General features: G+C 47.6%; 9 protein-coding genes across 10 annotated transcripts in view; 6 read left to right on the top strand and 3 right to left on the bottom strand.

Annotated features, from left to right (window-relative positions):
• Positions 1-834: 834 nt before the first annotated feature.
• FOXG_11862 (uncharacterized protein) lies at positions 835-3,252 on the top strand (the record flags this gene model as incomplete). Its single annotated transcript, XM_018391595.1, has 1 exon — positions 835-3,252. One exon carries the CDS (start codon positions 835-837, stop codon positions 3,190-3,192), a length of 2,358 nt encoding a protein of 785 aa, XP_018250272.1. The 3' UTR covers positions 3,193-3,252.
• Positions 3,253-3,325: 73 nt separating this feature from the next.
• On the bottom strand, positions 3,326-4,801 carry FOXG_11861 (uncharacterized protein; the record flags this gene model as incomplete). The annotated part of the gene is made up of 3 exons (XM_018391594.1): positions 3,326-3,495; positions 3,551-4,438; positions 4,489-4,801. 3 exons carry the CDS (start codon positions 4,799-4,801, stop codon positions 3,326-3,328), a joined length of 1,371 nt encoding a protein of 456 aa, XP_018250271.1.
• Positions 4,802-5,321: 520 nt separating this feature from the next.
• On the top strand, positions 5,322-7,278 carry FOXG_11860 (uncharacterized protein; the record flags this gene model as incomplete). Its single annotated transcript, XM_018391593.1, has 11 exons — positions 5,322-5,441; positions 5,494-5,585; positions 5,633-5,760; positions 5,814-5,968; positions 6,023-6,068; positions 6,125-6,380; positions 6,439-6,472; positions 6,524-6,774; positions 6,825-6,949; positions 7,001-7,054; positions 7,109-7,278. 11 exons carry the CDS (start codon positions 5,322-5,324, stop codon positions 7,276-7,278), a joined length of 1,431 nt encoding a protein of 476 aa, XP_018250270.1.
• A 434-nt stretch (positions 7,279-7,712) lies between these two features.
• On the bottom strand, positions 7,713-10,758 carry FOXG_11859 (uncharacterized protein; the record flags this gene model as incomplete). Its single annotated transcript, XM_018391592.1, has 8 exons — positions 7,713-7,719; positions 7,770-7,776; positions 7,838-8,429; positions 8,820-9,187; positions 9,238-9,332; positions 9,384-9,474; positions 9,808-10,519; positions 10,747-10,758. 8 exons carry the CDS (start codon positions 10,756-10,758, stop codon positions 7,713-7,715), a joined length of 1,884 nt encoding a protein of 627 aa, XP_018250269.1.
• Positions 10,759-12,742: 1,984 nt separating this feature from the next.
• Positions 12,743-14,092, top strand: FOXG_20619 (uncharacterized protein; the record flags this gene model as incomplete). Its single annotated transcript, XM_018400912.1, has 1 exon — positions 12,743-14,092. The coding sequence occupies one exon, from the start codon at positions 12,743-12,745 to the stop codon at positions 14,090-14,092; it is 1,350 nt and encodes a 449-aa protein (XP_018250268.1).
• A 419-nt stretch (positions 14,093-14,511) lies between these two features.
• FOXG_11858 (cytochrome P450 oxidoreductase) lies at positions 14,512-16,020 on the bottom strand. The gene is made up of 2 exons (XM_018391591.1): positions 15,039-16,020; positions 14,512-14,990 (listed from the first exon to the last, which is right to left on the bottom strand). The coding sequence occupies exons 1-2, from the start codon at positions 15,863-15,865 to the stop codon at positions 14,570-14,572; spliced, it is 1,248 nt and encodes a 415-aa protein (XP_018250267.1). The 5' UTR covers positions 15,866-16,020; the 3' UTR covers positions 14,512-14,569.
• Positions 16,021-17,487: 1,467 nt separating this feature from the next.
• On the top strand, positions 17,488-19,295 carry FOXG_11857 (uncharacterized protein). Of its 2 annotated transcripts, XM_018391590.1 has the most exons (4): positions 17,488-17,651; positions 17,702-17,983; positions 18,032-18,358; positions 18,409-19,295. In XM_018391590.1, exons 1-4 carry the CDS (start codon positions 17,565-17,567, stop codon positions 18,652-18,654), a joined length of 942 nt encoding a protein of 313 aa, XP_018250266.1. In that variant the 5' UTR covers positions 17,488-17,564; the 3' UTR covers positions 18,655-19,295. The 2 variants fall into 2 exon arrangements, with proteins under 2 accessions (XP_018250266.1, XP_018250265.1); XM_018391589.1 differs by having other exon boundaries at positions 17,537-17,651; positions 18,032-19,295.
• Positions 19,296-19,497: 202 nt separating this feature from the next.
• Positions 19,498-20,674, top strand: FOXG_20618 (uncharacterized protein). Its single transcript, XM_018400911.1, has 2 exons — positions 19,498-20,278; positions 20,327-20,674. The coding sequence occupies exons 1-2, from the start codon at positions 20,149-20,151 to the stop codon at positions 20,479-20,481; spliced, it is 285 nt and encodes a 94-aa protein (XP_018250264.1). The 5' UTR covers positions 19,498-20,148; the 3' UTR covers positions 20,482-20,674.
• Positions 20,675-21,328: 654 nt separating this feature from the next.
• FOXG_11856 (uncharacterized protein) overlaps positions 21,329-21,787 on the top strand; it is a gene marked incomplete at both ends in the record, with an annotated part of 1,111 nt that continues 652 nt past the window's right edge. The window contains one exon of the mRNA XM_018391588.1: positions 21,329-21,592. Coding sequence (XP_018250263.1) covers positions 21,329-21,592 — 264 coding nt within the window. The remainder of the gene's footprint in view (positions 21,593-21,787) is intronic.

Genomic DNA, 21,787 nt, shown 5'->3' with positions numbered 1-21,787 from the left:
AGGTGTGCCGAGTCCAAAAAAGTAAAGTATAATGGTCGGGTGAAATGAAAAGAAAAGGGTAAGAAAGCAAAATGGAAGAAAATACAAAGGGCTCAGTTGCGTGTCAAACTCGATCCTCTTATCAAGCTCTATTCTATTTTCGGAGATTTATCTGACACCGAAAGGCGAGTCTGTGGAAAACGACTCAGATTCAAAGTTGGAACACGTAGGTCGTTCTTGTAATCGCTTCGTCAAAGTGTCTTGGTAATAACTACCCAACCAACAGGTAGTCTTTGTTTTCCACTAACGCAACTAGGTGGAGAAGTGCTCGGTATGCGATTCTTGCAATTCCTAAATAAGTATAGCGCGGGAAGTGGCTGTGATAGAGCGCAGCGCGACTAGCATTATGGGGCTATCGGTTAGCTTCTGTGAGGGGACTTGATGACACCAACTCGCTATAGCATGTCGCTCTTCATTTAGGACGTATGTGGCTCGGTATAAGTTTCTTGTAACTATCAAATAAGTACAGTGGGGGAAGTGGCGGCAGTGGAGTGCAAAGCGACTCGCGTCATGGGGCTACCAGTTGACTTCCGTAAGGAAGCTTGATGACACCAACTCGCTATAGCATGTCATTTTGTTCCTTTGGGGGGAATTTGGGTCGGTATGAGTTTCCAAACTATATGTGTCTGTTGTGGCATGTAAGTCCGAAATCGGAAGCCTACTCTGAGGCAGGTCTATATAAACACGAAACGGGAAACAAGCCTCTCAACCATTAACCATTACTTAGCAACCTTGAATCATCATTCATTACCTTGATCGTCTTCTTTTGCCGGCGATTATTCGCTCACACATACCATGAATAACCACGAGTCTGAGTCAGTGGTGCTTATCGAGCACCCTATCCCCTCGGTCGTGAGAATCACCCTGAATCGGCCGAAATCCTTGAACGCCTTGAATGTGCCTTTGCTACGTTCTCTTGTCGAAGCACTTCGAAACAATGCCATTGCTCGTATCATCATTCTCGAGGGACAAGGTGACCGGTCATTCTGTGCCGGCGAAGACCTCAAGCAGACTCTGGCACCAGAAACGGGCTCGGCTGAAGAGCTGAAACAGGCTTTTGACCAGTTGCAAGATATTACTCGTCTTACTTCATCCTCTCAATCCATCGTCATTGCTGCTGTCCAGGGCTTCGCCATCGGCGGCGGTGCAGAGATTGCACTAGCAGCAGACTTCGTTATCGGTGGGCCCGGAGCCAAGTTTCGCTTTCCGGAAGTCTCACTTGGCCATGCTGTTACAGGAGGCATCAGCCTTCGCTTGCCCCATATGGTGGGACTGTTGAAAGCCAAAGAATTACTCCTCACTGGCCGTTGGGTGGATGCCGACGAAGCCCTCAAGCTCGGCCTCCTGACAGAGATCAACCATGACCCTAAAGTGCGAGCATTGGAGCTTGCGAGGCAGCTCTCTGAGCTTCCGAGCATCTCATTGTCATCCTCCAAAACATCTTTAGAGAGGACGCTTTTCGATAACATGGAGTCATGCTTGCAGGATGAAGTGAACGTGGCTAGTCACTGTTTCGCCCAGAGTGATGCAGCGTTGGGTTACGCCAACTTTGCGGCTCGGAAGGTGGCCACCACACCATCAGGTCATGAAACCAACGCTGCCGAAATGGGCAAGATTAGAGATCTTAACACGGCACTATGCAATTCTGTTAAAACTTTCCCGGAACGACCATTCTTTCGCTTTGGAGGCCAAGACGTCACTTTCCAACAGTTCAACACAGCAGTGGGAGCACTTGCTGGTGGCCTAAGGAAGCTCGGTATCGCTTCAGGCGATAGAGTTCTCGTTATGATGAGAAACAGTGTTGAAATGGCGTATTCATGGATGGCTGTTAATCGACTTGGGGCAATTTGGGTACCAATCAATCCTGAGCTCAAGTCTGTCACGCTCAAAGGTGTCATCACATCCGCTCAACCCAAGCTAGCCATTGTCGATGAAGAACTGTTGCCTGAGCTCCAACAGACTGGCGTAGTTGACGATGCCTGTGTATTTGTTAACAAGCCGGATGGGACTGGTCCCCAGAGCTTCTCTAACTTGATGAAGCAGGCTACATCGGTTACAGAGCCTGTGAGCGTCACTCCCGCCACAACATCGGCATTGCTGTACACTAGTGGCACCACTGGGAAGTCTAAGCCCTGTGTTCTCTCACATGAGTACTTTCTTCTTCAGGCCAAGGCATTGATCGAGAGTTGCGAATTGCGAGACAACGATGTACTTTACTGCCCATTCCCCATGTTCCATTTGGATGCCACGGCCTTGACCATGATCCCCGCCCTCTTGCTGGGCGCCATTGCTGCAGTATCGGTTAGGTTCAGCGCCAGCAAGTTCTGGGACGAGATCCGTGCCACAAGGGCCACGGTCTATAATTATATGGGAGCTACGCTGGCAATCACATACAAGCAACAGCCCAACGAACGAGACCGCGACCACAATGTTCGACTTGCTTGGGGTGTACCTCTGCCAAACTTCGCGCAAGAGTATGAGCAGAGGTTCGGTCATTCATTAATCACTTTGTACGGAAGTGTCGAGTCCGGCATTCCTGTTTTCCAAAGACTCGGGGTTCCTTCTCCCCCAGGATCCTGTGGACGTGCACGAAAAGGATACCAACTACGTATTATCAATGACTTGGGCGACGAGGTTCCAGTCAACACTCCCGGCCACCTTCTAATTCGTAGTGACCATCCCAACGCCATGCTGAAAGAGTACTTTGGGGATGCTACATATACAGCTTCAGCATTCAAAAACCTCTGGCTACACACAGGTGATCTGGCCAAGGTGGATGAACATGGCAATATGTACTTTGTCGGCCGAGACAAAGATGTTGTGCGCCGACGTGGCGAGAATGTCAACGCTAGCGAAGTGGAGGATGAGTTCTTTTGTCATCCAGACGTCGTCGTTGCAGCAGCATATGGCGTGCCGTCACAGTTGGGCCCGGGTACAGAGGACGACCTCAAATTAGCTGTGCAGCTCCGTCCGGGAAGCACAGTGACAGAGGAAGAGCTTTGGCAATGGTCGGTTACTCGTGTAGCTCGATTTCAGGTGCCGAGTGTGATAGAGATTGTACAAGATATTAAAAGGACACCGACAGGGAAATTGGATAAAGCAACAATGCCTTTAGTAGGTGGCAAGCGGTTTGATATGAGACTATCTATATAAGATACAGCTTAGGAAATAAGCGGCAAGGATTAAAATTGAAACTATCATCTTCTCTCTCGGCATATGTTTGAACTAATGACAAGAGTTATGGCCAGGTTAAATACAAAGATGTAGTTAAGCCATGCATGTAGACTTAGAAAGAGACCTTCTCAACAGTTTCACGACGTAAAGTCTCTGCGTCAGCATCAAGAAGAAATCCAGCATCGATACACTCTCGAAGTACCTGACCTGCCCTCTGTCGATAGATGGCTGTTGAAAAGTACAAATCTTTCAACTTCTTAGCATGAAACGGCCATTCAGAACCTGTAGACATTATTAGTCAATACTTGGGTAGGACCAGGACTAAATATTTGCTTACCCCAGTACCAATTTGGACGGCCCTTTGGGGTCGCAGCGACCAGCCTTGCAAGTGGAACATCAGTGTGAATTGTCCTCACGCCCCCAAGAGCATTCCCATGCAAATCACGAACGATCTCATCAGAATCTCCAACAGTCTTGAGAATAGCACTCGGAGGGGGTGTGAAGAGAGGGTCTTTAGTCCACTTCTCCATAAGATCAAAAACAGCGTGATAGATAAAAGAATTTGCAAAAGTACTCCACTCTGCACCTTTCAGGTCAGCAACTGACCAACGCTTTAAATCAACTTGAGATGCATATCTGGACTCTCGATGGGCCATGCCAGCAACTTCATACAATCTGAATCCTTCACTGTCCGGTCGGCGGTGCTTGGTCTCGTTCATCTGCCCGCTAACACCGCAGGACAGTCTCACAGACTGAAATTCGGACTCGCCTAAAAGCTCTATGATAGCTGAGCCTGGAAAGTCTGGCAGAGCTTCACCACCAGATTGACAGGGAATGAAGCCCTCAAACGGCAATTCACCATCTGGCAGTCTCAAGTGCGATGAGTGAGTGATGAAACGACGAGTCACGCCTCCAGTCTGGGAGAGTCCACTAAGAACAACACGGTCAGCTCGGAGACCTAGCTGACCAGACCTTAGAGCATAAGACGCAGCAGCGATAATTTCTGGGGACTGTAGAGTCGCCGGCCACCACTCCTTCTTGAACTCATCGTATGCAGCTCGCAGTGATTCTTTCGTGATTTCTGTCACGAACGGGATGTTATCCGCAAAGTGGTCCGAGATAGGACCAGGAATGAAAGTCATATTCTTGTATCGTTCCGGATCAGCCGATTTGATCTTCCCAATCGCTGACGGGGCTTGCGAGTCGATCTCGATCCAGGCATGCCCTGTTCGTCTTATTTAGTTAAGAGACTGTTATGAGGGTGAAGTCACTTACCATTGCGCATGAGCCACCTATTGATGTGACGCCAGATGCTTGTCCCTCCCCAGAGATGCGAAGGTTCTTCAACTGCAAATCCCGTAAATCGCTCCGGGTCCTTTGGGCATCGTAGAAGCAGGCGCGTGCAATATGGTTCGCCAGCTGCAAAGCCGCTTATCATGTATTCTCTGCTGACGTATTCATACTCTGGAAGCAGATCAACATGATAAGGTTCTAAGATAACCGCATGTGAATCTTCTGTCTCGGGCAGGAGCTCAATAATTGGCGTTTCAATACGCTCGCTATATGCCTGAGGTTTCCCTACCGCCATGTTTTGAAGTTTGTAGATTTAGAAACAAATTTGGAGTCGTTTGTTGGACTTGGTAAGATGAAATTATTGTTATAATTGAATCAAGTAACTGGATTACTCTAATGGATCTACAGGGGACCTAATTCGCGTAATTTATAGCTTTACTTACTGAATATTGATACGCAGATGCCGTAGGAGACAGACAGCCGACAGCATCACGTGATACCTTTTTGCCGACATAGTCGGCTATTTTCGTTATCGGATCGACTCCCCGTATTAACTAACCTAGATCGGCTTGTCGGTTCGAACGTGGAACTAACAACTGCGAGCCTTTTTAAGGTCTCCAGATAACCCCAGACTTTCTGGATACGAAACCCTTCAACCCCGGATTTTTCTACTCCTCGACACCCCCTCTACTGCATCGCTGGTGATTATCAAGCATCCTCTACCCATCATGACTGAGTCGCGCTCTTCCCCCACCGAGGGAAACATCATTACTCCAGCAAACTCGAACGATTCCTCAAACAAACATCATTACGAAATGGCCGAAGAACATGAAACGACTGCAGTCTTTGTATTCACCGCAAAGGAGGGTAAAGCAGTCAAGCGGAAGATTGACTTTATCCTCCTACCTATGCTATGTGCCTGCTATATCTTTTCGGTTGGTTCTTTCCGTCGACTTCTGTCCCCAAGTCGCTGATTTTTGTTCCAAGTTCCTCGACAAGACCCTTTTGAACTACGCTTCGATCTTTGGCATCAAGGAAGCATTGGGTCTGGAGGGCTCTGACTACAGCTGGCTCGGAAGGTAGAGCACCACAGATGTAGTATGATATTAGTTGCTAATGCTCCCAGTATTTTTTATATTGGCTACATGATTGGCTCAATGGTTTGGGCGAAGCTGGTACAAAGATGGCCCGGACATGCAGGAAAGTTCATCGCGGGCGCTGTTTGCGCCTGGTCTATCATTGTTCTCCTAACTGGTATGTTGATTTGAACTATTTACCTGCACCGACTTACATTGGTTACTGTCTAGTCAAATGCACAAACTTCGCTGGTATTGCAACTATTCGGTTTTTCCTTGGCCTATGCGAGAGTATTATTGGACCTGTTTTCGTTATCATTACCAGTAACTGGTGGACGCGCCCCGAACAAGCTTTCAGAACAGCGTTTTGGCTTAGTGGTACTCCAGTAAGTACTTACACCCTACCAGCATTACGCTAGATCTAATCTTAATTTTTCTAGATTGGCAACTTCTTCGGGGGTATATTGAGCTATGCCTTAGGCCTAAGTATATTAATAAATCATTCTCTTTACTTTGACAAGTACTGATGCCTTTATGTACAGTCCACAGTTCGATCGCGACATGGAAGATCTTTTTTCTCTTCTTCGGATCACTCAGCCTTGCCTTCTCTTTCGTCCTCATGTATCTCATGCCAGACAACCAGAGCAACGCCCGATGGCTCGACGAGCGCCAGAAAACGATCGCAATCGAGAGAGTTCGAGAGAATCAGACTGTTACAAAGGATAGTGAGTGGAAGTGGCATCAGTTCTGGGAAGCCCTACGAGATCCACAAACAGTCTTCTTCTTTGTTACTGCCATGTAAGAGATCTTACAGCTTAAATTGGTATGGGAACTGCCTGTTAATCATTCCCTTTAGGGGTAATACGATGCCATCAACCTTTGCTAGCCAGGTAAGAGTAGCTCGGGCTGCATTTGATTGGTGAATACTGACATCAGGGTAGTTTTCAAGTCAGATTGTGAAGGGTTTTGGATTTACAGCTATCCAAACCACTCTCATTTCCACTTGCCCTGCTGCAGTCATTCAGCTGTTGACGTTTCTTGTATTCTCGTATATCGCGTCCAAACACAACAACATCCGATTATATCTGTCGATCCTAGTTTCCATTCCACCATTGATTGGGGCTTCCCTTCTGCACACACTACCGACAACAAATACAGCAGGCCGATTAGCCGGGTACTTCTTAACATACACGTCAGTGCTCGATATGAACCGTTTGGTGGCATATACTAACCCGTGGCTAGTCATTCCATGTCTTTCACTCTCAGTGCAGGCCTTATGGCTTCCAATTACGCCGGCAATACCAAGAAGTCAACAGCATCTGGTATCATCTTCGCCGGGTGGGCAGCCGGCCTTATCGCAGGTCCTCGTGCGTAGCCAGCCTCGCGAGTCGCACTTCATTAGCTAAACATCTTCATAGAATTCTTCCTAGAAAGAGAAGCACCTACCTACGACCTAGCCTTTAAGATGCTGAGTAAGTTTCGCGAATACTACTACATCAGACCTCTTGACTAATGTGTTTGTCTAGTGGGATGCTATGCGCTCATGGTGGTACTACCTATCCTACAGCTTATTTGGTATAAATATGAGAATGCGCGCCGCGATAAGCTTTGCGATGAGTCCGTAGCCAACACTAGGCCAGAGTTCACCGATGAGACAGACTTTGAGAAGTGGCGTACTTTTCGATACACGATGTAATATCGGTCTGTTGAAGTCTGGTTGAAACTCTCAGCAAAGATGGGTGGTATTATACATAGCCAGACTACTCTATTTTGACCAGATACTGGGCACTCAAACCACGAAGAGCATTCCAAATATTCCTTTCTATATAACAAAACGCCCAGTATTGTTCTCCATTGCAAGCCCTATATCTACACAATTATCTCGTTCACGCATCCTACACACCGCCTCAACAAGTTCATTCGTTTTCTTAACATATAAACCCCATGTTTCACCATCTTGAAGGATTTTAATGGCCCAATCGCGATGTATTGGGTCTTTTGTAAATATAGCGGCTAGAAAAAGCGACGAGGGTAGTATTGAAGATGGCGAAGCAGCACGCGATGGATCTCGATGGATCAAAAGCTGGTGGTTCAGAATTTCGGCCACGGAGCAGTGAGTATCAATGGAGTCTAAGGGCTATGAGAAATTAGCTTCCATTATGTATTGGGGCAAGAGCCATTACTTACATAAACACTGTGAAGGTACAGTAAAGCTGAGTGGAGAGCACCCAACACGGTATAACAGCCGTACACACCAGCAGGCAAAGCCGAGACTGTAGCCCCTTCTTTGGTATACTTTGATAGGTGCTGCTCCCACCGATGAATGAGAGTCTTTATATCTGCTTGTAGCATTTCTACCTCGTCAAGTTCGACTGAGCCCTTATGTTCGTGAACCCTCAGGTCGAGCTGCCCAACTCGCATGCGAAGAATGTCAGCACGCAACAGATGAACAAATGCACTCGTTGACGATGATTCATTATCCTCAAACTTGAAAATGAAGGAGAGCGAAGGAATCTCGCGTAATCGTCTGACCAGAAGCCCGCCGCCTAATCTATAACACGAAGCCCTAGCATCAAGAGTAGCAAGGCGGAGAACAATCCGTCCCGATAATTCCGAGGGAGTCTCCAACGCTTCTCGTCCTTGGTTGCTAAAGATGATCTCGGTGGCGATGGATATGAGCCTCAAGAAGGAACTGACGCTCTCTCCCATAACGTGCACTCTCTTGACGCGAACAAAGAGCGCAGATAGGAGACCTTCTACTTTTGCTGTATAATCTTGGAAGGCACGATTGAAATGCTCCTCAGCGAGATTTTCGAGACGACAGGCTGTATCAGCAAGTGATGGATCCTGTAATGACAGATGAGATGCAGAGAATGATAAGATTGCGTAGTAGAGCGGCATAAAGAACAGCGACTTCGAGAATGCTGCGATGAAGAGGTTGTTATTGTTAGTGCCATGATCAGTTACCTTTGAATAGCCATTCATGACTTCAAGATAATGCTGTATCAATCGCCGAGTATCGACGTTGCCTGTAATAGAAAACGCGGATATGTCAGTGTCTTGACCTAGTGGATCCTGGTCGGTGTCCGGGCTAAAACAAGGAAGTTGAGCCACTGGGGGCATCTCCACTTGTAAATAGTTATCCGCAGTTGTTTGGAACAACATAGGGGTTGATTCTATGAGAGGGAGAGGGATAAAGTCTACCCCTTCCCCCGACCAAAATAAATTCGGCTCTACGCCTAGGCCGGCATCGAAGTCAAACTCCTCAGGCAGATCTAATTGGAGATCTGTAAGATCCGTGAAAGCCTGTGGTCCGAACTCAGCTGCATCGGCTGATTTAATTGATTCAGCAGGCTCGTTGGAACCTCCCTGGAGGATCTGTTGTGGGAGAGGCGATGGCGACGCGTCGCCATCTTGGCCTCTGCGGCGGTTTCCGACGGTTCTTCGACGTTTCGGCGGCGGGGTATAATTCTCTCCTTCGGCGGGCTTGTTCCATTGACATGGCAACCCAAGTCTCTCACAATTTGCACACGCTGACAACGTCGCGTGGCCACCATCACGGGGAGATCCGCACCGCACTTTGCGTATTTTACACGTGTAACAGCCTGGTAGAACCATCAGTCTAGGATGGAGGATTTCCTTGGATTGTATTTACCTGCTCTCGATCGCTTTGGCTTTGGCTTGGTTGCAGAAGAATCCTCGGGCGGCATGGCGTAATTGCGGATGTGGTTTTGGAGTAAGAGGGGGTAACTAGCATTGCAGCAAAATTGGTTATTTATTATTAGCTGGATTTAATATCACGTTTTCTTAACGCTAACCCCAGCTTGTTTTAGTGTACCGTGCAGCGCAAGATCCCTCAGTCCTTTGACATATTGGATCAGAATAGCAGCATCTGTAATTGGAGACTATCCACAAGGTTACGTTGCGCTGGAAATCTTTAGTTAGTGGCGCTCTAAATTGCAAGCCTCTAGTGCTTCACAACAGCTTTCATAGATAGAAGAGCCTTTTAAGAACAATTAGAAAGTAACTTTTATAAGAAGAATAAGTTTTTTTTTCATTATAGGATGTAAGTTCTAGTTTAGTATAATCCATGTATTAGTTTCTCTTGACACTTCCATCCAGCTAGGTCGACGTGGTACCCTTTGCTGATACTCTTGAGCCATACTTCTCCGTTCCCAAACGCGCGTCATGAGTTCCTTTGCCCGTTGATACAACTGAAACCTACAACTGTCGAAGGCTCGATCCATCCACTGCCGTAACTTCTCCCGTCTCGACTCTCCCATTGCCTCGCATCCAGCGATGAAGGCTGCCCATGCAGAGCCAGGTCCAGCCTGTCCATGCCGTGCTAGCGAATCGTCAAATATTTCCAATCCCCGGATTATCTGGTCGACATAGACTTGAAGCACGAGAGGATGAACGTTGCGGATGCGCCGGTAGAAAAAGATGAGCAGAGCCGCTGTAAGGCATCTGAACATGCACACGTTTGGCGGGTCATTGGCGTCGATGCTTGCAGATAGATTGCGACTCTCAACAAAAGAGCAGATAGCGTCTTCGAGACTTTGAGCCCGGCGCTCCAATATCTCCACAAGCCGATTGTTGCTTAGCCTCTGGGGAATCTCGGTAGCATCCAACCAGTTTGCTAGCCGTGTAGTGCGTGATAGCAGACTAAGCCATTGCTCAGGTATGCCGTAAATGACATGAAAGCCATCCTCAACACTAGTACGTGGGTCTTCTAGATGAATATCTTCGGTCCCGGCTTGGGCATCTTTGTGTCCTTCAAGGTGGCTGCCAACTTCTTCAAAACGGTGTCCGATTCGGAGAAAGTCGTCTAACCGCGTGTTCTCTTGTGTATTACGGCTGGAAGTCTCGTTTGCCATGATATTGGCCTCTGCCCCGTCAGATATTGCCGGCTCCCCAACACTAGCGCTGATGGCATGCTGAAAAGTTCCATAGTTGTGAAGCACATAAGTACTCTCGCCGACGATTCTATTCCATGTATAAGCATGATGCAGCAGGCGTATTCACGGCCTTCGAAAGCCCACGAAACCGCACAAGTCGTTCGGCCTCGAGCTGGAAACGCCGTGCCTCAGCCTGATTAGAAGTCACCCACTGAACTTTTCCATTAGCACTGAGGTTTCCAATAGTTTGGACAGCAATTACATACAGAGTGAGCCATGAGTGCCTGTACAGCCATTAGTTGCTCTTTATACTTTGCTGTTTTTGGGCCTCGTGTTTCTGATTCGAGCGACCGACTCAGATGTATATTAGCGTGGCGGATTGTTTTCGCACTGAGTTGCAACCAGTATTCTGCTGATTGGAAAGACTCCTCTCTGGTCAAATATAAGTGATGGGATGAAATAGCAACGATTGCGCACAAATTCGCGAGCTTGGCTTCATTTACCTCTGGTTTCTTGAGAAATGTGACCTCAGCCAGAGTCTGTACTGCCAGTTCGTGATGCATCGGCCCCCACGCAAACTTCTTAGCCAGAGGAACTGAGGCCATCCGCGGCATGACTACAGAGTTGAAATTTCTTAGAAGAAAGGTGATGTCAGTAGAATGCCAATCTACAGCCCCGAGTTCATCTTTGAAAGAGGGCATTAAGGGAAGAGTATTCATTGACATGTATGATTCAGTGTGGGAGATGCGTGCCGTTCTGGAATATCCGAGGTCAGTCGGCGTTTGGAAGTCGGGAGCACTTTCGAGTAATCCCCGATCCGTATATCCAGTGGCTGACGGCATCCAAGGGGTGTTCTCGATATCGAGCGTGAAAAGATCGTCCCATACAATGTATCCGTCCCAATCACTAATTCTATTGTCAGCCCAGAATATCAGATCATCTGTGTGAAAAGGAAACTTGGAGGGTTACCAAATATCTGTTGCTGGATCTGTGTTGCTGACTGTTGCGTCAGCATCGGCATTAGATTCAACATTGAATGTTGCTGCTGTAGCCAATTCTCGGTCAGGGTTTGCATCAAACACACCAAAAGGTCCTATAGTAATTTCTGGTGTCTTAAAAGAATGCGGATTTCTGGAGTGATCATCGATATCTACTAGAACTGTGCCGACGGAGCTGTATGGGACACTGGCGGATATAGCCGCGGCCATCAAGGCCCGAGACTGCTCTAATTCAAAATAAGCATCGTCGTCTCTGTATTCTCGACGTAGCCGAGCCTTTGTATCTCACCAGTGTAGAGATGCCGCCTTGAGCCTTGACTGGGGTCGGCAGGCGATTCACGCTTGTTAGACGATGATGCTCCGATCCAACACAAGTCGTCTGAGAATCCGTCACATGTTTCTCCGCAAGCCTGACATGTGAGGCAGACCGGTTTGACCTGATCGCATTTGACATGGCGCCGTCGACAGGTAAGGCATCCTCCCAGAGCATATGGTCCCCGCACTCGTCTCGGCCCAGTGTCCGGTCTTGTTTGCCGTTTGTGGCTATTCCCGTAAGCTTTAGGCATGCTGGCAGAGAACAAACCAACACGGTTTTCTTTCAATTCGCGTGGTTTCAGTGTTTCCTGCGTCAACATTCAGAGAGCGAGCGATGTTGCTATGAGATGTTTTGCCCTGGCTCTGAACTAGTCCAATCGGCGGAGGTGCCGCAATTGGTTTGTGGGTCGGTTTTCTTTTCTCAGTAGGTGGTTCCGGACCACAAAAAAGATTTTAAAGTGCCTATAGCCAGTCAGCTTCCTCCATATCACGGACGGGTTCGGAATTTAATACCAAATATAGATGATCCATACAATGCTGCATGTAATAATCTACAGTCCATAGAAGCGAGTTCTGAAATCAGCTATAGGTTCCTTGAGCTCTCTAAGTACTTAAGCATCGTTTTCTATCTGTCCTTGTCCTTCGTTTGTCTGTGTTGTCCAAGATTTGTAACCGCACTCTATATATCCTAAAGCCTCTTTTAAACTCTTCACCTTATCACAGTGTATCCTTAATTATTATTTCAGGATCTACTTGGCCACCGAACCAAGGAGCCAGTTCCACAAACCAGACATACAATGCAAAGCTTATCTATAGTAGCATCAAACTCTCCAGATGATCCAATAACGTCACCACCTGGTCTTGCAGCTTTGATCGATCAATCAAACACCCGCCACATGCTTACAACGGTTGACGAAGTTCCTTATGATACAGAATCCCATCTGTCGTCATGGATTTGCGTCTTTGGGTCGTTTTTGTTATTGATTCCATCCTATGGTGCGTGATCATCTCACCCTTGAATCTCATCTCCAGATCTCATTATGGAAGCGAGACTAACGCATTAGCCACAGGCTTTCCCCAGGCAATTGGCACGTTCCAAGCTTATTTACAAGAGAACCAGCTATCTGAATACGCAACTCGTGATCTCGGGTGGATTTCAGGTCTTTACACAGCACTCACATTATTCTTAGGAATACAAGCTGGGCCTATCATAGACCGCTTCAGCCCCATGGTCGTAGGCCCCATAGCCACTGCTCTGACGATTCCCATGTTCTTCTTGCTCGCGGAATGTACTGAGTACTGGCATTTTATCTTGTGTTTGGGTATCCTTGGCGGTATCGGTGGTGCTCTTGCTTCGACAATTGCGCTATCCATCGTTGGAAAACTCTTTACCCGACTTCGGGGCCTGGCCATAGGATTGGCTCTCAACGGTTCCGCACTCGGGGGCGTCATAATACCATTCATGCTGAGAGAACTATTTCCAAGCTGGGGCTACACATGGACAATAAGGTTTCTTGGTATACTCATGATTGGTATAATGATTCCGGGTTGTGCGTGCTACATACCGTACATGAAGATGTACAACCTGCATATTCGCAACCTCCAGACAAACATCACAAGGCAGCCGTCCAATGTTTCAGACGCTTCTGTTACTCCCTGTGACCCTGCTAGAAAGTCTGGCGCCAGCGCTGCCATCAATTTCAATGCCTTCCGGTCGCAAACATTCGCCGCCGTCGCAGCAACATTCTTCTTACTCGAGTTCGTCATATTTGGCACTTCCGGCAGTTTGCCTACTCTTTCTCTGCAGGCAGGCAACTCTGTTGAGACGGGCTACAACCTTATTGCCATTATTAATGGAAGTGGTTGCGTCGGCCGTATTGTGTCGGGCCTTTTGGGAGATAAATACGGTCATTGTAACACCCTGTTTCTCGCCATCGTGTTGACAGCAATTTGTGTGGGGGCTACCCTTGTGCCTTTCGGTGGTACACAAGTGAGCGCGCTGTATGCTTTTGCTACGCTGTGGGGGTTGGGTTCCGGTTTCTTCTCAGCCCTCATCCCAGCTTGCCTGGGGGAAACATGTGGGCACAAGGACTATGGGCAGTACCTTGGAACCCTTAATTTCACGGTAAGTTTTGCGTTGCTTATTACTGTACCTATTGGCGGTCAGATGTTACAGACATTAGGAGGCCAGGCACTTGCAGGTCTGTATGTCGGAGTTCTGTGCATTGCTGCCTTTGGAATCTCTATAACTAGGTCTTTGCTAGTGGACTCGTGGACGTCTTTTCAAACAAGAGTTTGAATAGTTTACGAAAACGATGTCGAAGAACTTCGTCAACACGGGTTGTTTGCGCAAACTTAGAAGCAGGAACAAGAGTTTCCATCAAAGACTCAAGTTCACTAAGAAATCAATTTACATGATGATCTTATGAAAACTGGCAATGCTTGACCTTGCGACCTCTGGAAAGGTGTTATGTTCAAAGCTGCTAGCAAGCCTCCTTGCAGACTATACTGTTACTTTCTTCAGCTTGGCGACAACAACTTTCAATTACAGCCATTACGTATGAATATTTTCCCTAGGTGTCAACTCCCCGATCATAATCCAGAGACGAACATTCCTCCATTACTCTGTAGGCTATGCATGTCAGGCACAATTATACAGATCTTTAAAGTTATTAGCATTCTTATTAACTATCTGACATGAAACATCATACAACTAATGAAACATCTAATCTATTCCTATGCCACTTTCGTTTTTTCATTCCAACTAACTTTTGCATCACCAAGCCAAAACCTCTTGGATACCCCCGCAAGACAAGCTCGAACAAAGCGCCTCGTCCTCCTTGTTTGCTTCGGAAGCATGATCAGATGGCAACTGCTGTCTCGCCGGCCAGATCTGCTTGCCTGCTTCCCTCTCAAGCTTGGCATGCTCATGAATCGCCTGTCGATGAGATTCCTGGAATGATAGTGGACCATGTTCCAGTCGTGGATGCAGCTCTCCACTAACAAAGATTCCTGCGTTGAGATTCTTCTGAGCGCCAATACACAAGTCTTTATCTTCCGAGACAACGCGTGCGTAGAGATCGGCGATGTTATGGAAGTCCTCTTCGGAGGAGTTCTTGTTGCGGAAAATTTGATAGTGCATTGATGAGGTGGTTGGGCCAAGCGGCATGAAACGCTGGATCATCATAAAGTGAGGCCTGTATAGTGTTAGAGGAACCCAAGTTCGGAAGATAGTAGGTACTTACAGGACGACCACTGAGGCACTGGGGTAGAAGTACGTGCTTGCGAGTTGCATTCCGCTCTTCTTCTGCTCCTCAGTCTGAATGCTCGAATGTTTAATCCATCCCAGGCCCGTGTCGCACTTTGTCTTTCCAAGGTCTGCCAGGGTAGGAAGATCGGGATGGGTCGTGGGGCAGTGATAGCATTCGTTAAAGTTGTCGGCCAGAATCTTCCAGTTATACTCGCCCTCCATGCTGTATTCCTTGTCGAGAGTGTAGTCATCCCAGTTGACCTTCTCAAGACGTTCTTGCTGATCAATACCCTCGAAGTAGCGAGTCCAAGGTTCCGGGTTCTCAGAGCTGTCGAGGTTGACCCAGACAAAGCCATACGCATCGACCTTGAGATGGATCTTGAAAAGGCCGTTCTTGCTCTTGTCGAAGTTCTCGAGCTGGTCGTAGTTGGGTGCCTTGGCGAGGTTGCCACTCAATCCATAAGACCAACCATGGTACTTGCATGCAAAGATAGATGAGTTGCCTTGCTGTCCACCTTGAACGACAGGAAAAGCGCGATGACGGCAGATGTTATGGAAGGCATTGAGGTTTCCCTTTCGATCGCGGGCAACGACGAACTCGTAGCCGGTAGTGTTGAACTTCATCCAATCACCAGCCTTGGGAAGCCGGTTCTGATGGGTAGTAAGCAGCCACTTCTTGGAGAAGATGGCACGCTTCTCAAGCTCATACATCTCGGGAGAGTTGTACCATGTTGAAGGGAGAGCACGGACGGGACTTCTGTGGCTTGTTTCGGTGAAGTTGTCACTCTCGACGTTCACCTTGAGCTTATTCATTGTTGACATTGTGTGGTGGGCTTTGTGGAGATAAGGTTTGGTGAGATTGGTGGTGTTTATCTTGCTTGGGAGAGTAGCTTGACAAGACAGGCATAGCACTTTCTTATAGACAATTGTGTGCCTGATGGAACCCGGGCTAGAAGATAACGACCCCGATGTCCCGGGTCGAACCCCTCACGATGACAGCGTATCGGATGCGCAATTTGGTCATAGTGAGGCTGGTCTTCGGGAGTTCTGATAGTGCACGCTTGAGCAGGTCTTGTGACGTTGATCACCCGACCCCTTCAGTCAGAGATATGGAAAGATAGTGGTGTTAATTGTCGCTCGATGATTGGCCAGCTCGCCGAGTAGCGGTATCGCAGACCGAAGCCGTATCTTCCGTCAAACAGACATCACCAGTAACGCAGCAGCAAACGATATCGCTTCTCGGCTCCATTGGGTTTAGACTCAGGCACCTGATCGGCTTCTGGACCGCTTCGGGACAGATAAAGAGAATACGCAAAGTCAATTGGTGGGTGTCAGTGTCACCCCGCATATTCCTCTCGGTACTGAGACCCCCTCGGCTTCAGAACCCGAGAAGCTTCAGCCGCGTCGAGTCTAGAACCCGAGAGATGTGCAACCCTCGCTTCGGTTTGGGAATCCGTGTGAGATGATTGAGTGTCATGGATTCTTTGTTGTTCAATTCAAGGTTTATCTTTGCCCTTTGTGGAAATGGGTATGCAAGCTCTGCATATAATGAATGATGTGTCAATAACTTTATGGCAATTTCAGCCAGTCCCGAGTTTGGTGGCTCAAAGTTTGATAAGCTTGGGAATAAGGCGGAGAAGATCGAGGTGAATGCGGGGGTGGGTCATTGTTATCAGTGCTATCAGTTTGTCAATTCCGCACTCTTGGCTCCCCGCTCTTTGGCTGCTCACCGTTTCTGACTGTACATACCCGCAAAACGGTGGAACTATTCCCTTCGCAGTTCAAGAAACGGAACTGTGAGCTAGAGCGGGTCGGTCAGTCACACAGAGGTACGGTCAATAGGGTCAGAGTTTAAGGTCATGGACAGATAAGTTGAGTAGGTATATGGAATCCGGGTTGGATTTAAAATGCGGATTGCGGTAATTCACCCAAGCCGCTGCCTATCCTGCCTAACTGGCCTGTTTGCCCTGATCTTGGTGTTTGTCCTCATGATTGACAATCACGTGGCCTGTTTGCGGGCCCAATCTCACAGGAACCAAATCCTACCCTATGGCTTATAATTCATTATACATCTTGGGGCGTAACATCATGATATATTTTGAGTTGCAATTGACCGAAACACTCAACACTTCTTCTGTTCATTCTAGCAAATATGGTCAATGCTTGCACGCAGAACACTGAGAGTCTTTGCTGATTCATAGTCCAAGTCCTATTCCGGATTTTGGCGGACTTAACTCTTAATTCGAAACATGTGTTCTTTTGCTGCAAATGATAACATCCAAGCATGAAGCTTGATATGTACCATTGGGGCAATTCAAACTGCCTTCCTTGCGCATATAGTGTAATTAATTCGACGTGGGAGGACGGAGTCGGGTTTCCTCTGCCTTAACTCCGACACAACCATTTCCTGAGGTGGGCCTGTTTGCGGAGTTTAAATAGCTTTCAACTTAATAAGTGTCAAATACCTCCAGCTTGCAGATCACTTCCATCAAGCAACTACATATCATAAACTGCAAACAAAATGACAACAAAGATTGCAATTGTTGGTGCTACTGGGGAAACGGGAGGGTCAATTGTTGATGGCCTCCTCGGATCCGAAAGCCAATTTGTCCGCACCTCCGCCTTTCCAACTTGTTTGACTTCGCTAACCTGTGACAGGAAATTACAGCTTTGGTGCGACCAAGCTCAGTTGAAAAGCCAGCGACTATCACCCTAAAGGAAAGAGGCATCAAAATTGTGCCAATCGATCTGGGAGGAAACCATGATGAGCTGGTTGCTGCTCTCGAGGGAATTGACACAGTCATCTCGGCCATTCATTTTCAGTCACTTGATGATGAGATTCCACTATCCAATGCAGCCAAGGGAGCTGGCGTGAAGCGATATGTCCCATGCTTCTTCGCTACCATTGCCCCTCGTGGTGTAATGGGTATTCGCGATCGAGTACGTTGGGGCCTTGTCATGAGTCGGCAGAGCTAACGATCACTCTAGAAGGAGGAAATTCTTGACCATATTCAGCGGATCTATCTTCCTTACACTGTAATTGATATAGGCTGGTGGTACCAGCTCACCCTGCCCCGAGTCCCATCCGGCAAGCTCGATGGCAGCCTCGTATTCCCTAACAACAACATCATTGCGGGCGGTAACAACCCTTCTGCACTCACGGATGTTCGCGACATTGGAAAATATGTCGCAGCCATCGTTAGCGATCCAAGGACCATCAACAAGAGAGTGTTGGCATATTCAGAGCTCAAAACGCAGAATGAGATCCACAAATTGGTCGAGAAAGTGATTGGCGAGAAGCCAGAGCATACCAGTGTAAGTCTATCAACTCGAAGCCTTGTGGATAAAGTATTGAGCTATTGCAGATGTCCAAGGAGCAGCTCGACGAACAGCTGGCCCCATTCAAAGGCTCCAAGGAACATAGCCAGATGCGTGGTATCTACGAGTACTGGATGTCTTGGGGCGTACGAGGCGACAACACGCCAGAAAATGCCGTATACCTTGGGTATGTTCTTGCCAAGGACTTGTATCCCTCGCTTCAAGGTCGCAGCCTGGAGGAGTTCATCCAGGATGCTGCCGAAGGAAGGGTCAAGAAAGTCTACCAGCATTGATAGTCTAGCTGTTTATGCCTCTCGGAAGAAGCAGTACGTAATGTTGGCCATTCAAGGCAAAAGTTTTGCGAGGCTCAATAAGATGTCAGTATAATACCAACATATTAAGAATGCAAGACCTGAGAGATTTATGTCAGCATGAGACCAGCTTGACACCACATGTAGGGCCTTCTTGCAAGTGGTGATTGTCAGACAGACAAAATTCACTCTGGATGGGATATGGACTAAACTGCCTTGTAGGCTTGGAATGGAGTATTATGCAGGTCATCGTTCAGTTTGGAACAAGAATCGAATGTTCTGTGACATTGACTCCACAGATTTGGTCCCTGATCTCCTCGGTGAGTCGGTGAGTGAAACATTCCGTGCAAGCCAGCGTCACATCAAGCGCCTCGGAATTGTTTGAGATATTAAATAACGAAATTGGTGTTATGATCCGCAAGTAGTACCTGCAAGACATGGCACGAGGCGATGTAACTCGAGAAACTCGGTGAGTTCTTGCGTCCGGCTGCCCGTCATCCCGCGTGCATTGTTGATAAAAGTTTGGTAATCGTACCACTTCAATTGGCTGTGATCAAATGTCCAAGACTCGAAAGATGATGGATGACCTACAAGGGTTGATGCCAGTTGTAATCTCATTAAAGTGCCGCATCAGTTGCGGAGAGCTATTTCTGGGGATGCCGACAGCGAGATTTCCCCAGTGGGGGATGGAATATGTCGCTATACCACTGAACTAACATACCTGTGAGAAAGTCCAGCGATGAGCTGTTAGTGCTGATGTCGTGCTTTGGTCCAATGCTGACTAAAGATGACCATCGCGAAACATCGGAACCGAATCATCTGATGGCTCCGGGATATTCTCGCGGCACTCAACAACCTCAATTTCTTTAGATATCTTCATTGTCTAAGAGCTTACAAAATTTACATCACCAGAGAGTAATACCAAGCCAGGTCAAACAGCCTTTGTAGCAGGATAATGGGAACGTCAACGAAACTCCTTGATACAAGATCTCGGGCGCTCTGACGCGTTGAAACGTCCCGAGATACGGCAGATACAAACAAAGCCTCAGCACGGCACGAGCAAGCAGAAATCTGGCACGATCTCAATTGGATCTCTTTACACTTTGCAATTATTGGCAGCGCTGTAGAAGCAAAATTGAATCAGCAGATGCTCGACACCCAAGGCATGAAGAAAGCAGCCCATTTACTCCACAATCCACGCCACTTACGCCCCAGCGTGGTACGAATCTGACCAGCCCTGAGACTGGGGTCGGTGGGCTGACCTGATGAATCTGCTTTGCGGAACTCACCGGCGATATAGCAAGATATTGAGACAATTGAGAATAGGGATGGAGGGAATTGATATAAGACAATGTCCAATTCAGCTTGTCCAGACCATCATCATCACTCAACACTCATCAACAAAGACAAGCATCTCATCTCAACTCAGATTACGGTCCTACAACTATCGCATACATTTACACCCGAATCTTCATCATGACGACCAACTCATTCGGCGGAGCTCTTCCTCGCTTTGACTTTCCTTCTCAACCGGCCCCAGCTGTATCTCGCATGGCGCGCATCCACAAAGCCCTTCCAGTTGTATTAGTCGCAGCAACAGTGGCTGGTGAGTCTTCTTCACGGAATATCATGATAATTGTCTAACAACTGGTAGCTGTCGCACTCAAGACTACTCAAGAAGCAAGAGAGTCTCATACTTCTATCCCTGCCATGTTGTTTAGTCGCGCTCCAGCTCAAGGCTTGGTACCTCGAGGACAGGGGATCATTGGCAAACAAAATGTTGACTTGGGCGAGAAGCCAAACAAGTAACGAGCCTTGGATTTAAATGGAATCGAGCTGCAGAACGGATGAAGAAGATACAAGTCTAGGACATTATATTACTGAGAGCAGGGCTGGACCCAATACATCGTTTAATCAATATAAGGACTACTATCACAATTACCTCAGAACTCGCAATGCCATTGAAGCAACCGGAATAGGAAGGACGTAGACAGGATCCCTGCTAGAAGATTGCCACTGGCGATGTGTCGCAGTACCTAGAAGGATCGATTGGTCTTGCCATGCATGCATCTAGGGATCAGAGGCGACAGCTAGCTCTCAAGCTTGACACCACAAAACTGCAGTGTTGTACAATCCATAAGGCATAGCGTCCTCATGACGTTCATATTTTGCAAGGATTCCATGAATGGATATTGCTTATTTGCTGTCACTTCACGTAGTTCCACGTGGTCAATTAGCAAATGCCATACCTTATTCTGTAACATCCTAAAGATTTAGTTCAAGGTGGTGGCTTGCTTCTAGATCCCTTTCAGCCAATAGCTCCGCTTTGGATTGAGTCTCGACACAATAGGCTTCGGCTCACTAGCTTCATCCTGTCTGGTGAAAGCTGGGGTCGAATCTGGGGTAACTCGATATAGGCGTAGCGTGAATCTTATGTGGTCTGACATTTAATCTTCACCCTGATGTCATTTAAAGCTGAATGGCCAGGACCTGACCTCCACACCAACTCCGAGGCTTCCCCTGGATTAGTGACAAGACTATTGAACGCCTACATGTGAAGCTATATCCCCTGTCCCTGCTTCCATTTCGTCTTAAGAGCAGAATGCTCCCGGTCTCTCTTCCCCTCTGTCAGAGGGGTTCTGATCGACGAACAAATATGGCGTTGTCCTCGACTATCGAGAAGGACATTGCTATTGCATGCATATGTTCCGCTCTGATCCTATCGCGATGCGGCTATCGTGTTTATCACTGGTACAAGGGCCATGCAGGTTCCCATAGAATCTGGCATGCCGACGATATTTACATGGCGGTTGCCCTACTGCCTCTTATTTCGCGCACCGTCTGTATCACTCTCTCGTTCCTCTTGAACCCCTCCAGCTCACGCGAACCTGCGACGAAAGATGAGGCGGCCGCCCAGCACGTAAGTGTTGAGAAACTCGAACATGATCGGATTGTTGGGCTTCAATTACTGGTTGGCACACGATTAAGCTACACTCTGATGTAAGATCGCTTTCATGGACTTATGGTTGCATGCTGAGTCTTATAGTCTTTGGATTTTGAAAGCAGCCCTGCTCTCATTTTACTCACGCTTTGTTCGGGTGACAAACTGGGCAAG

This window comes from Fusarium oxysporum, chromosome 10 (genome assembly GCF_000149955.1).
Source record: "Fusarium oxysporum f. sp. lycopersici 4287 chromosome 10, whole genome shotgun sequence".
Classification (NCBI taxonomy): domain Eukaryota; kingdom Fungi; phylum Ascomycota; class Sordariomycetes; order Hypocreales; family Nectriaceae; genus Fusarium; species Fusarium oxysporum.
This window is presented reverse-complemented; position numbering and strand designations above follow the sequence as displayed.